At 61.3% G+C, this 13807-nt stretch overlaps 1 protein-coding gene across 3 annotated transcripts in view; it reads left to right on the top strand.

Annotated features, from left to right (window-relative positions):
* The window catches only part of ABL1 (ABL proto-oncogene 1, non-receptor tyrosine kinase), an 80312-nt gene extending 71425 nt beyond the window's left edge, over positions 1-8887 (top strand). For all 3 annotated transcript variants that reach the window (XM_068155991.1, XM_068155990.1, XM_068155992.1), the window contains 4 exons: positions 1161-1313; positions 2032-2121; positions 2625-2789; positions 5441-8887. In XM_068155991.1, the coding sequence (XP_068012092.1) occupies positions 1161-1313; positions 2032-2121; positions 2625-2789; positions 5441-7131 (2099 nt within the window). In that variant the 3' untranslated portion in view covers positions 7132-8887. The remainder of the gene's footprint in view (positions 1-1160; positions 1314-2031; positions 2122-2624; positions 2790-5440) is intronic.
* The last annotated feature ends 4920 nt before the right edge of the window (positions 8888-13807 follow it).

Raw genomic sequence — 13807 nt, 5'->3', positions numbered from 1 at the left:
TGGCTGATGCTGTTTTATAGACAGGAGGAAAACCCAAAAGAGCCTCCCAAGGAGTTTGCTCAAGGTGTTTCTTCTGCTGTGGCCTTGCCTGTGGTGGTGTGGGCTGCTGCCAGGCCTCTGCCACGCTCTCGAGGATGCTGCTGCGGGGCCTGCAGGATCCCTGCCTGGTGCAGACAGCAGAGTGCCCAGGGAGGACGGATCCCAGAGGGGCCCTGGATGTCTTTAATCAGGGTTAGTGTAACCTTGCCTGGTGAGAGCTGGGGCAGTGGACTCTGGGACCTGATCAGAGCAAGCCAGCTGTCCCCTCAGGCCACGGCTGCTGCTGGGCACCCTGGGGTTTAGCTGCTTTCACCTCGCTGCCTCCAGACAGCAATCAAAGGAAATTGTGCACAGAAATGTCTGATGGAAATTGCCCTTGGTGGTGTCACCACATAATGGGATGTGATTTCCTTGCTTATGCAGAATTGTAATGGCTTTCCCTTCAGGTTAAGCAGAGAATGGGGTGACTGAACTCGTGCCATGGAGGCTGCTGAGCTGCTGCTGGGGCTGCTCTGCCCCTGCTCCTCACCTGCATCCCCAGTCTCTGCCACCCCAGCGCCTTGCCTCCTTCCAGGGCCCTCTTTTGTGCTCACACACATCTTGCCCTCCCCCTGTCGTGTTGGCAGCAGCTGCTGCACCTTCCCTCCCACCTCTGCCTCCCTGGTTTCCCCTCCAGCCCGTGCTGCAGCTGAACAAGGGCACCCCAAAGCCAGCGAGCTGTTCAGAGCGAGTCCCCCGGGAGAGGCTGCGGTGAGCAGAGCTGTCAGGGCTGCACTGCAGCAGGGACACGGCTCCAGCTAATCCACTCTGAAGTCTCTTAATTGTGCCTTTAATAGGACTTGAAGGATCTCAAGGAGTTCAGGTTTAAGACAACTGATACATTGAAAATTAGTCTAATTCTCCCCTGTCACATCGTGGGAGGCCGAGGGGTTCGTTACGCTGCTTGAACATCTAAGCTGCTGCTGAGCCGCGGCTCTGAGCCACCCAGAGCTGCTTCCAGCCTGCAGCACCCAGCAGGGACTGCTCCCACCAAACAGCCTCCCAAATTCCAGATGAAAATCAAGCTCTATTGATTTTTTGTGTGTGTCTGTGTGTCCCTCCCCTTTGCTCCTCCGCTGCAGCCTTCGGTGTTCTGCTGTGGGAAATCGCCACCTATGGGATGTCTCCGTACCCTGGGATTGACCTCTCTCAAGTCTATGAGCTGCTGGAGAAGGACTACAGGATGGAGCGTCCTGAAGGCTGCCCAGAGAAGGTTTATGAGCTGATGAGAGCCTGTAAGTGTTCCTCAGCCCTGCAAATCACTGGATCACTGAGGGTGGAGAAGGCCTCTAGGGTCATCGAGTCCAACCCCTTCAGTAACCCAACTGCCATGGCCACTAAACTGTGTCCTGGAGCACCTCCAGCTTCCTGAGCACCTCCAGGGGACTCCACCAGCTCCCTGGGCAGCCTGTGCCAGTGCCTCTGCACCCTTCCAAGAAAGAAAATATTCCTGATAGCCAACCTAAACCTCCCCTGGCACAGCTTAGGCCTCCTTTCCTCTCAGCCTACCCTCTGCAGTGAGAGTGCCAGGGTCTGGCCATGTCCAGCAAGGAGCCCCCTGCCAGCTGTGCTGTGTGGAAGGGCACACTGTGGAACCAGCCCTTCTCTGCTGGCAGCACACAAGCCTGGCAGAGAGATTTGCTGCTCAGCTGAGGGTTTTCTTTGTCTTCCTAAAGAAAACCTTGGTCTCTGAGGGTGAGGCAGGAGCTCTTGAGGGAGCAGCTGCTTGTCTTCCACTGTGGCCTTTGGGTACATGACTCAGAGACATCTTCCTTCCAGCACTGCTTTGCCTCAGTGGTGGTCACAGATGCCCAGCACCCTGCAGATGAGGTTTCAGGTCATTGTGTTCTCTCACCCACATTGTAGAGAAGGAGCTGTGCTCAGCAGCTCCTCCTGGCTCAGTGCTGAGTGTCTGCTGCTGGGGCACAGTTCTGAGTGGTGATGCTTTTCCAGGCTGGCAGTGGAGCCCCTCTGACAGACCTTCCTTTGCTGAGATCCATCAGGCCTTTGAAACCATGTTTCAGGAGTCCAGCATTTCAGATGGTAGGTCTGGGTCCCCCTTGGGGTGGGAATTCCAGGGGTGGGGAAAGGGCCAACTGCAGCCTTAACTCTGCAGGTGGTTCTGGGGCTGCTTTGCAGTGAAACTCAGTCCTGGGCTGTTGTGCCCACTGTAAGCAGCCTAGAAAGCAGAGACTCACTGGGCATGGAGAAGACCCCTGAAATCACCAAGTCCAACCTGCTGCCCTGTCACAGAGTGCCACATCTCCCTTTCTGAACACCTCCAGGGGTGGTGACTGCCCCAGCTCCCTGGGCACCTGCTCACAGAGCAGAAGTCTCTTCAGCTGGGGCTTTTTCTGGGCACAGCTCAGCTTTTAGGGGGCCAAAGGGCTGAACAGCCTCAAAGAACCTCTGCTGGCTTCTGTTGGCTTTCCTCTGTGCTGGTGACTCTGAACAGCACAATAGTTCTGTTGGGGTTTTTTTGTCCTCTGTTGATCTCAGTGATTGCTTTTGGTTGTTTGTTTTTCTTTTCCTTCTGTGCACTGCAGAGGTGGAGAAGGAGTTGGGGAAGAAGGGGATGAGGAGTGTGATGAGCAATTTCCTGCAGGCCCCAGAGCTGCCAACCAAAACCCGAACCACCAGGAGAGCTGCTGAGAGCAAAGACACCAACGAGGGCCTGGAGGCTGCACATGCTCGAGGCCAGGGGGAGTGTGGTAGGTTTTAATTGAAGTCATTATTCCTGCAGGAAATAGAAGGGGAAACCAAAATGCACAGCCAGCTCCAGGCCCAGCTGTGCCTAGCAGCAGCTGCTGCCACCCTGCTGCACCACAGTTGTGTTTCTGGGTGACAGGCTGCTGAGTTTGCTTTCCTGGGTTCAGAACCCCTCTTATTGTTTCTTCCAGAGCCTGGTGGTTAATCTTGGGGCCAGAAACAGGCAGCAGCTGGGAGTGTGAATCCTCCTCTGGCTGAGGGACTGATGCTTTACCTGCCTGTGCTGAGAGGAGCCCCGGGAGCTCTTTTAGCTTAATGGCTGCAGCTCCCTGTAGACCAGAGCCCGAGCACAGAGCTCTCTGATCACATCCTCTCCCCATTCCCTGGCAGGAGCTATCAGAGGGATCTCCCACTGCAGCTGAGTGCTGGGTAATCTGCTGTGTTCAAGCCACTTTACACCATCACACTGCATAATTTAAGGCAGGCTGGTTGCTGGGGCTTAGCAAGCCCCAAAAGGGAGCTTTCTGCACTCTTCCCTCCTGCCAGATCTGTGCTTGCAGCACTGGAGGGGATTACTCTTGGCAGGTACCAAATATAATTTCAGCAAGGGACAAAGAGGTATTTACAGAATCTTCCATGAAATTAAGCTCTCAGGTTCCTCCAGAACTTCCCCTTCCACTCTGAGGCAACAGAAGCAGGGGGGAGCTGCTGCAGGGCTGCAGCTTGGTGTAAACCAAGGAAGGGAAGCAAAGTCCTGGGGGAGAGGGAGCTGCCTTGCCTGAGCACTGCTGTCAGTGTCCTTCCCTGGGCAGTGTCAGCTCCTCCTGGCAGGGCAGGCTGCAGCAGCAGATGTGCACAGATCCAGACACAGGGGGGGAAGCCAGGGGAGATGTCAAATGCTGGGCAGAGGAGGTGGCAGAGCCTGAGGAAGGTTATTTACCACATCTAGGAAACAGAATTGCCTGCCTATTACAGGCTTTGAAGTAAAATCACTTCATTTAAATACTTAAGGGCTTTGAGAGCTCCAAGTGCAGCAGGGATAATAGGAATTGAACATTATGCTGGGAGTCACTTTGCTCTTCCTTGTGGAAGGAGACCTTCCCCATTGGAGCTGCCCTTGCCAGGGCTTCTCTGGCAAGTCCAGCAGCTGGGGCAAGCTGCTCATCCTCTCTGGATCCTCCACAGCTCCCCTGTGTCTAGAGATAGAAAGGCCACAGCCTCCTGAAGAGCTGAGAGAGCTCTGCTGGCTGTCCAGGTCCCCATAAGCCTTGTGGGAATGGTTTAAGAGCACCTGGAATCCTGCTGCCCTCTCAGCTGGTTGTCTTCTGATTCTCTCTCCTCAGCCCAGTCCCCTTCCTCAGCCCAAGTCCTACCCACAGCATGGTGATCACCACCATCTGACTAAGAAGCATCTTCCTTTTCCTCTGTGACTGCTTCAGCTCCCTCCTTACTGCCTAGTGGAGCTGGCAATGCATCTGCTGCCCTGAGGGCATTCCTCCTTGGGATTAGAATGCCAGCTGAGTGCCTGGCCTGGGAATGAGCCCCCCAGTCAGTGAGGCACAGGCACCTCCAGGACTCTCTCTGAATTCATGATGAACCTCTCTTCATTTTTAAAGAGGCAAAGGGTCAGCCCTTCATCTCCTCCTGGAGCTGGAGCAGGGCTGCTGAAGGAGGCTCTCACTCCCACTTTCACACCATCACAGCTTGCATCAGCTTGGAAGGGACCCTCCAAGGTCACCTTGTCCAATGCCCCTGCAGCCAGCAGGGGCACCTCCAACCAGAGCAGGTTGCTTCCCCCGTGGTGCTACAGAGCTGGCAAAGGCTGACATCAGGAAGGCAGGTTTGGAGCAGCAGAATCTGAATGAAGGAGGAGGCAGGGGATGGAGGTGGGTTAGAGAGATGTCTTATTAATTCAGAGGGTTGGCTGTTCACGTGGCAGCAGCAGCTCAGGGGCTCCAGCAAAGGCCTCTTCATATTTATCTTCCTCACAGTGTGAAGTGCAGACAGGTCTCCAGATGTGAGGGTGGCAGTCTGAACACAAACAGTTTGTGTTTGTGTGTCACTCTTCCAGCCTGCAGCCTGCAGGGAAGGTGGCTTGGCAGCAGAGTCCTGGAGAGGCCACCTCACAAATGACCGTGTGCAGGGCTGGGGAGCAGGCTGGGCCTGGGCTGGAGCGTGGCTGTCCTTGCTTCAGTCCTGCTCTGAAGTTCTCTCCACCTTCTGGAGGTGCTGCAGTGGTTTGATCCTGCAGCCACATGAGGAAGGGCTGAGAGAGCTGGGGCTGTTCAGCCTGGAGAAGAGGAGGCTTAGGGAGACCTTATTGCCATGGACCAGGACACAGAGGGTGGATAGCAGGAGGGTGGAGATTCCCTTTCTGCAGGGAGTCCCTGGAGGTGGTGGTGGGGACAAGCTACTGCTGGGGAGGTTCCTGCTGGACTCCAGAAGAGAATTGTTCCCCATGAGGGCAGCTGGACACTGGGATCATCCCCCTGGGAAGTGGTGGGGTGCCCTACATTGCTCAGCGTGGCAGGCTGCTGAGCCAGCTCATTTCAACTCCACCATCACCTGGAGGTGGTCCCTGGGGCCCCTTCCAGGCTGGCATTGTGACCCCACCTGCGGCGCTGCTCAGCAGCCTCTCCTCTGTCCCTTGCAGACCCCCTGGACCCCGAACCTGCCATCTCCCCCCTGCTGCCCCGCAAGGAGAGGGCGGCCCTGGAGAGCAGCTTGAACGAGGATGAGAGGCTGCTCCCCAAGGACAAGAAGCACAACCTCTTCAGTGCCCTCATCAAGAAGAAGAAGAAGACAGCCCCCACGCCCCCCAAGCGCAGCAGCTCCTTCAGGGAGATGGACGGGCACCCGGAGCGCCGGGCGGGCGCCGAGGAGGAGGGCAGGGAGCCCGGCCCCGCGCCCCCCGCCGACCCGGGGGACCCCCCCAAGTTCCAGAGCCCCGGCAGCGGGGCCGGGGTGACCAACGGGGTGGTGCCGGGGGGCTCCGGGCTCCTGTCCCCACACCTGCGGAAGAAGTCCAGCACCATGAGCGGCAGCCGAGGGGCGGCCGCCGAAGAGGAGCCCGGCTCCAACGCCAGCAAACGCTTCCTGAGGTCCTGCTCGGCCTCCTGCGTGCCCCACGGCGCCAGGGACACGGAGTGGAAGTCCGTCACCCTGCCCCGGGACCTGCAGTCCGCCGGGCGCCAGTTCGACTGCTCCACCTTCGGGGGGCACCGCGGCGAGAAGCCGGCGCTGCCGCGCAAGCGAGCCGGCGAGGCCAAGGCAGACCTGGCCGCCCGGGGCACGGCCACCCCTCCCCCGCGGCTGCTCAAGAAGAGCGAGGAGCCCACCGACGAGGTCTTCAGGGACGCAGAGTCCAGCCCCGGCTCCAGCCCTCCCACTCTGACCCCCAAGCTGGGCCGCAGGCAGCCCGCGGCGCCCCCTTCCTGCGGCGCGCCCCACAAGGACGATGGAGCCAGAGCCAGTGCCTTAGGTACCGCCGTGCCGACGGAGCAGGGCTCTGCTGCCAAGCCCACCCCCCCGGGCTTCGCGGGCGCCGGCAGGGCCGCTGCTGAGGAGCCCAGGCTGAGGAGGCTGAAGCAGAGCTCGGAGTCGGCGGGGAAGGACAAAGGGAAGCTGTCGAAGCTGAAGCCAGCCCCTCCGCTCCCCCTGTCCGCATCCTCCACCGTCAAGCCCGGGAAGGCTGCTCACAGCCCCGGCCACGAAGCAGCAGCAGCAGATGTGGTGTCTGGGCCCAAATCCAAACAGTCGACTCAGGTTGGAGAGGCTGCGAGCGGCGATGCTGTCAAGCCCAGCCCGGCTGGGGAAGGTGTGAAGAAGCTGGGGGTCCCCTCTGCACCAAAGCCCCAGGCCTCTGCCAAGCTGCTGCTCAGCACCGCCGCCCCAGCCGCCGCCTCCTCCTCCCTCCCCTCGGCCCCAGGCGGGGAGCAGCCGTCCTCCACAGCCTTCATCCCCCTCATCTCCACCAGAGTGTCCCTGCGGAAGACTCGGCAGCCCCCGGAGCGCATCGCCAGCGGCGCCATCACCAAGGGGGTGGTGCTGGAGAGCACCGAGGCGCTGCGGGTCGCCATCAGCAGGAACTCGGAGCAAATGGCCAGCCACAGCGCCGTGCTGGAGGCCGGCAAGAACCTCTACACCTTCTGTGTCAGCTACGTGGACTCCATCCAGCAGATGAGGAACAAATTCGCCTTCCGGGAGGCCATCAACAAGCTGGAGAACAACCTGCGGGAGCTGCAGATCTGCCCGGCCAGCGCCGGCGCCGGCCCCGCCGCCACCCAGGACTTTAGCAAACTCCTCAGCTCGGTGAAAGAAATCAGCGACATTGTCCAGAGGTAGCAGAAGCCAGGCTGGGAAACAAAGGAGGAGAAATCCGATCCCGATGTGGAGGGAGGGGACTGAGAGGAGCCCCCCGGGGGGGGACGTTCAGCCCAGGGCTGTGCGGAAGCCGCAGACTGCCAAGGGCCACCCCGGCTCCCAGGGGCGAGGGCTGGCACTTCCCACCCTCCCGACTCAGCCTCCCTGTGTTCCATACCCCCTGTAATCATCTTAATCTGTGGAGTTCTTTGCCTTGTGGACTACCGAGTCTGAGTGCCGATGCCACCCCCATGCCTTTCGATTCGAGCTGTGTGGTTCTGGACTGAGCCTTGAGACTGGAGCCAGAGCGATGGCCACGGAGATGCCATCCTCCTCGGGAGGACTCTGCTGCATTGTCACCCCCTGCCCCCCTCCCTCCGCCCCACTCTACCTGAGGATGAGCCTTGACTAGCAATACCCCAACCCCACCTGCCTTGGGGGGCTGCAGCACAGCTCCCTGCCCCGAGGCTGGCACTTAGCTGGCAGCAAAGCCACAGATTTGGTGCTTGGGAGGGGGCAGTTGTTGGGTGCTGTGCTGCAAGTGATGCTTGCCCAGGTTCTCCACCTGCTGCCCCCCAGCTCTGGCCTTGTCCAGGAATTCCTTCACCTTGTTGAGCCCAAAGGAGTCCCTCTGAGTTCAGAGCACTGCAGGTGTAGTGGCAGAGGAGCCTGCTTGGGGACCTCCCTTGGTAGCAACTGGAGAAGGTCTGAAGGAGGACATTGCTGCTTCCCTCCCATGGTACCCAGCAGCAGTCAGGCTGGGGGGTTGGGGGGTTGCAGAGGTTGGGGAGCAGGAGGCTGGTGCTGAGCAGGGCATCACTCCCTGAGAGCCAGGAGGGCTGCAGGCAGGGGGATAGCTTAGGAGGGGTCCAGAGACAGCACTGTGCCTGCAGCAGATGGGTGCCCACTGCTGTTCCTCCAGCTCTGTGCAGGGGGGACCTGGCTTCTGCCCTCCCCATGAGACCTGAGCTGGGAGGTGCTGCCCCAGGGCTGCCCCCTCTCCCGTGCCAGGGCTGCCCCCCCTCCCGTGCCAGGGCTCAGGTTGCCAGTTCTGGGGCTTGGAGGCAGCACTGCCAGCCTGGCTCCATCCATGTGGGGTCTGCAGAGGCTTCTCCTGGGTGCATCTCCCAGGGAGGGACACCACGGAAAGGCTGACAGGAGGACCCTGAGCTTCCTTCCGAGGCCCTGGGACCTTCCCCACTAATGCAGCAGGACTGGGAACTAACTGTGACTCCTGACCGTAGCGAGAGCAGAAGGCTTAGGGCTATTAACAGTGCAATTTAACTCCTCCTAACAGTTCCAAACGGGAGACAAAGGCATTCCCCACCTCCCCTTGCCCTGCTGCCCCCTCTCCTCTAGCTCCAGACACTAACTGCCTTCCATTGTATCTCACCCTGCTCCCCTGGGGAGCTCCCCTGGGGCCTGGGTCGTGTAATGATCGCCAGTAGCTCCCCCCCCGCCCCCTGCCCTCCCAGGCAGCACCTGACAGAGGTGTTCAAAAGGAAACCCACAAGTGCCACAGGCTGCCTTGGGGAAGCCCTGAGGGGGAAGGGGAGGGGAGGCCCCGAGGCCCCTGGCCTGGCTCCTTCCTGGAGGTACTGTTTTTATCTGATACCATTTTTGTGCCACTATATTACCCTTTGTATCTTGGTATTACACTTTTGTAGCCTTGTCTTTTTTACAGGGTGTAAATAGCTCTGTCCTGCAGCTCTCTGATCCTGCAGGGGCTTGGGGTCTCCCCCCTTCCCCCCCCCCCCCCTTCCATTTGCTCCAGTACAGATTGGTTCTGTGCATGGCTTTGGGTCCCTTCTCCTCTCCCTTCCTCTCTCCTTTTTTGTTTTGTTGTTGTTTTGGGGTTGGTTTTTTCCCCTCCTCCCCCCCCCCCACCCCCTTTTTGTGTTTATTTTTTATTCCACTCTCTCTCTTCTGTAGTGTATTTAAAAATAAATCAATGGTGAGGAAAAGCCTCTCTCTGTCTCTGGCAAAGCTGCTTCCACCCCTGGCACCTCCCCTTACACTCTCAGAGAGCCTTTCCCTGGCTGAGTGTCCCTGCTCAGAGCCAGGCAGCAGCCTCCACAGCCTGGCTCTGGAAGAGAGAGGAGGAGGATGCTCAGGATGAAGGCTCTGCCCTCAGCTCTCCTGAAGCAGAGCCTTTGCTGCTGTCCTCACCCAGGTGGAAAGCAACCTCTCAAGCACAAGGTTCCACTGCTGCCTGTCCTGGGCTGGTGGCAGCACAGCTGGAGGTGGCACCCTGGGGGCACAGCTCCCTGCAGTGGCACTGCCCCAGCTCTGGAGCCATGCCCAGAGGGGAAGCTTGGGCCTAAAGCCACAGAATGGTTTGGCTTGGAGCAGTCCTTTGAGCTCATTCAGTCCAACCATGATCTGACTCTAGCAAGGCTGGGGCTGAGCCCTGGCCCTCAGCACCACATCTCTGCCTCTTGGAAACACCTCCAGGGCTGGGGGCTCCAGCAGCTCCCTGGGCAGCCTGTTCCCATCTTGGAGAAGCCTTAGGGTGAAGAAGTTTCTTCTAATGGCCAACCTGAACCTCCCCTGGGGCAAGTCGAGGCCACAGGAGCAGAGATGACTTTGCCCTGTCAGTCAGGTGGACTCTTCAAGGTCCTTTCCACTCCCTCTGTGTTCCAGCTCAGCTGCTGCTGTTCCCTCCTCTGGGAGGTGACCCATGAGCTCCTCTCCTCAGACAGCTCTGGCTGCTCCCTCCCCCATTCCTGGTTGTCCATCCTGATTTTCCTCTTTGCAGTCTCTCTTCAGCCTGCTCAGCAAATTGGGAGGGAAGGAGGAACCTACCCAGGTGCTCAGCAGGCTCTGAAGTGAGGCTCTGCCTTGATTCATGAAGATGAAGCTGAAGAGCAAAGAGGGGAGAGGAGGAGGCAGGGCAGGGGGCAGTGGTGGTGTGCCCCAGGCCCTGCAGCTGCCTGGGCTTGTTCTAGGGCTGTGACCCAGCTCTTGCAGTGCCTAATCCCCTCCACAAGCCCCTGGTGAGCTCTCCAGTCCTGCATGGGCTCACTGGTGGGCCCTGGGAGCAAGGCTCAGCAGGAACCTTTCTTGTCCTGCAGCAGTTGCATGGAGCTGCTTCTGAATGAGCCTGGAGGAGAGGAAGCTGTGGGCAGCAGCAGTGCCATTAGTGGCCTGCACTTGGCAAGGCTCAGGCTGGAGCCAGGGCAGGTTGGTTGGGGCTCTGAGCAGCCTGCTCCAGCTGGGGATGTCCCTGCTGGCTGCAGAGGGCTTGGACTGGATGAGCTTCCAAGGTCCCTTCCCACCCAAACCAGTCTGGGATTCCTCCCTGCAGCAGTGGTGCTGTCTGCTGGAGGTACCCCAGGGCTGCAGGGGGCTCCTGGCTCTCTGCTGGTGACTCTTGGCAAAAGCCAGGGGCCAGGCTGCTCCTGGGCATGGTGAACAGCTGTGGGCTGAGCAGGGTCACAGAATCACAGGGGCTGGAAGGGACCTTGGAAGCTCACCCAGTCCAAGCCCCTGCCAGAGCAGGGTCACCCAGGGCAGGGCACCCAGGAGCAGATCCAGGTGGGCTCTGAAAGCCTCCAGAGAAGGACTCCACAACCTCCCTGGGCAGCCTGCTGCAGGGCTCCAGCAGCCTCACACCAAAGCTTCTCCTCCTGCTGAGGTGGAACCTCCTGGGGTCCAGCTTCGACCTCTTGCTCCTTGCCCTGTCCCTGGGCACTACCACCCAGAGCCTGCTGCTGGGGAGGCTGAAGCTGCCCCTGCCCCTCCTGGTCAGCCCCAGTCTGCTTGCCTAGGCTGAGGCCCACGGTGGGGTGGGGTGGGATGGCAGAGCTCAGCTGACCTGGCTGGGGCGAGTCCCAGGATCTGCAGAGCTGGGAGAGGGGCTTGGAGGCTAAATTTAGCTGAGTGCAGTGGGAGTTGATTTAACAGATCGATGCATTTAACAGGTTGATTGCAACCATTTTCAAGGCTATTGAGCTTGCAGGTGAGAGTGCTCTGGGGGAAAAATCGCTGTGTTTGGGGTTTTGTTGTGGCTCCTGTGCCTCTGCAATTACCATCTTCCCTCTCCTGACTTTGCCTTCCCTGTCCTCCTGCCTTTGGCTGGGAAGCTGCTGCTCATCAGATGTAAAACGTGGTCAGCAGCTGGCAGCCGGAGCCTGGCTGCTGGGGGTGGGCTGGAGGGGGAGCCTGGCTGCTGGGGGTGGGCTGGTGTGGACCCCTGGCTGGTGGGGGTGGGCTGGAGGGGGAGCCTGGCTGGTGGGGGTGGGCTGGAGGGGGAGCCTGGCTGGTGGGGGTGGGCTGGTGTGGACCCCTGGCTGCTGGGGGTGGGCTGGAGGGGGAGCCTGGCTGGTGGGGGTGGGCTGGTGTGGACCCCTGGCTGGTGGGGGTGGGCTGGAGGGGGAGCCTGGCTGCTGGGGGTGGGCTGGAGGGGGAGCCTGGCTGCTGGGGGTGGGCTGGTGTGGACCCCTGGCTGGTGGGGGTGGGCTGGTGTGGACCCCTGGCTGCTGGGGGTGGGCTGGAGGGGGAGCCTGGCTGGTGGGGGTGGGCTGGTGTGGACCCCTGGCTGCTGGGGGTGGGCTGGAGGGGGAGCCTGGCTGGTGGGGGTGGGCTGGTGTGGACCCCTGGCTGGTGGGGGTGGGCTGGAGGGGGAGCCTGGCTGCTGGGGGTGGGCTGGAGGGGGAGCCTGGCTGCTGGGGGTGGGCTGGTGTGGACCCCTGGCTGGTGGGGGTGGGCTGGTGTGGACCCCTGGCTGCTGGGGGTGGGCTGGAGGGGGAGCCTGGCTGGTGGGGGTGGGCTGGTGTGGACCCCTGGCTGCTGGGGGTGGGCTGGAGGGGGAGCCTGGCTGGTGGGGGTGGGCTGGTGTGGACCCCTGGCTGGTGGGGGTGGGCTGGTGTGGACCCCTGGCTGGTGGGGGTGGGCTGGAGGGGGAGCCTGGCTGGTGGGGGTGGGCTGGAGGGGGAGCCTGGCTGCTGGGGGTGGGCTGGTGTGGATCCCTGGCTGCTGGGGGTGGGCTGGAGGGGGAGCCTGGCTGGTGGGGGTGGGCTGGTGTGGACCCCTGGCTGCTGGGGGTGGGCTGGAGGGGGAGCCTGGCTGGTGGGGGTGGGCTGGTGTGGACCCCTGGCTGGTGGGGGTGGGCTGGTGTGGACCCCTGGCTGCTGGGGGTGGGCTGGAGGGGGAGCCTGGCTGGTGGGGGTGGGCTGGTGTGGACCCCTGGCTGGTGGGGGGTGGGCTGGTGTGGACCCCTGGCTGCTGGGGGTGGGCTGGTGGGAGAGCCTGGCTGGTGGGGGTGGGCTGGTGTGGACCCCTGGCTGCTGGGGGTGGGCTGGTGTGGACCCCTGGCTGCTGGGGGTGGGCTGGTGTGGACCCCTGGCTGGTGGGGGTGGGCTGCAGGGGGCCAGTGCCTGCTGGGGCTGTGGCTGCAGTGGTGATGTTGGCAGCAGGGGTCTGCAGCGCTCTGTGCTGCCGGGTCCCAGGGGTGCAGATGAGTGCAGGGCCAGCCTGATGTGCCCCTTGGTGGGCTGGGCTGTGTGGCAGGTGGTGGTGCCCATGCTCCAGGCAGCTTGTCCTGCCCTGTGCACGCTGCACTCCGCACTGCATGGCCATCCACGGCAGGTCCAGCTCCTGCTGGGGCTGGGCTGGGAGCTCTCTGGCTCCCCAAGGGGCTGGGGGGGTCTGGGTGTCCCCTGGGAGCTACCCCACAAAGGGAGCTGGGAGGGGCTGTAGGCTGCCATGGGAGCTGGATGGGGAGCACCGTGCCCAGCAGGCAGGGGGGGGTTGCCAGCCTCCCAGGGGTCACTCCTGGTGTGTTCCCCACTCCTTCCTCCAGACTCCCCCAGACTCCCCCAGACTCCCCCAGACTCCAGGCAGTTCCTTTCCAGTCACCTTTACCTCCCTCCCCAGGAGCCTGGAGCGCTGCCTGTCCCCAGCTGCATCAGCTGAGGCGTGCTGCAGCCCCCTGCCAGCCCCACCACAGGCTCCCAGGACCTCTTTTCCTCCCTGCAGACAAGGAGGGGGCTGGCATCCTCCCCGTGGCACCGAGCTGCCCATCAGGAGCCCCAGGGCGCAGGGGCTGGGCCCAGCTGTGTGCCCCCTGCCAGGTGAGTGCTGGGGGGGCTCTGCCTTCTGCTTCCAGGTAAGGATTATTGAGCTGCAATCAAAGCCTCCTTAGGTGTTGGCCTTTATCCTGCTGCTCTGACCCTGAGAGCAGGAGCCCAGGTGTCCCCCCCAGGCCCCAGCAGCTTTCCTTTCCCTGCCCACAGCCCTGGAGCCACTCTGCCCTGCAGCCATCCATCAGGGCAGGGCCAGCCCTGTGGCCTGCACCCAAACTCTTTCCCCTTCCTCCCTCCCCCCGACTCCAGTGCAGGGTAAAATTGATCAGGGCTTATTTATTGATAGGCTGAACACTCCAAAGGAAGGGGGGGGAGGGGGGGAGAGGTTGCCATAGAAATATTGATAAGGCTTCCATCTCACTGCCTGACACCAGCGCTGTGTCTGTGTCCCCCCAGCTGCTGCCCTTTGGGGGGGGACTTGAGAGGAACAGGAGAGGGCTTTGGGGGTGCTGGGGTAAGGGGCTGCATGGGCTTAGCCCCCCCAAGTGCCACCAGGTTTGTTGGTTGCTGCTGTGGGCCCTGTGGGGCGAGATGCAGGGGGAAGGAAAATGCTCTTCCTCTCCTTGCCCTCA

The sequence above is a fragment of the Melanerpes formicivorus genome, unplaced genomic scaffold, assembly GCF_026170545.1.
Source record: "Melanerpes formicivorus ecotype bairdi unplaced genomic scaffold, bMelFor1.0.p_v2 SCAF_33, whole genome shotgun sequence".
Taxonomy (NCBI): Eukaryota; Metazoa; Chordata; class Aves; order Piciformes; family Picidae; genus Melanerpes; species Melanerpes formicivorus.
This window is presented reverse-complemented; position numbering and strand designations above follow the sequence as displayed.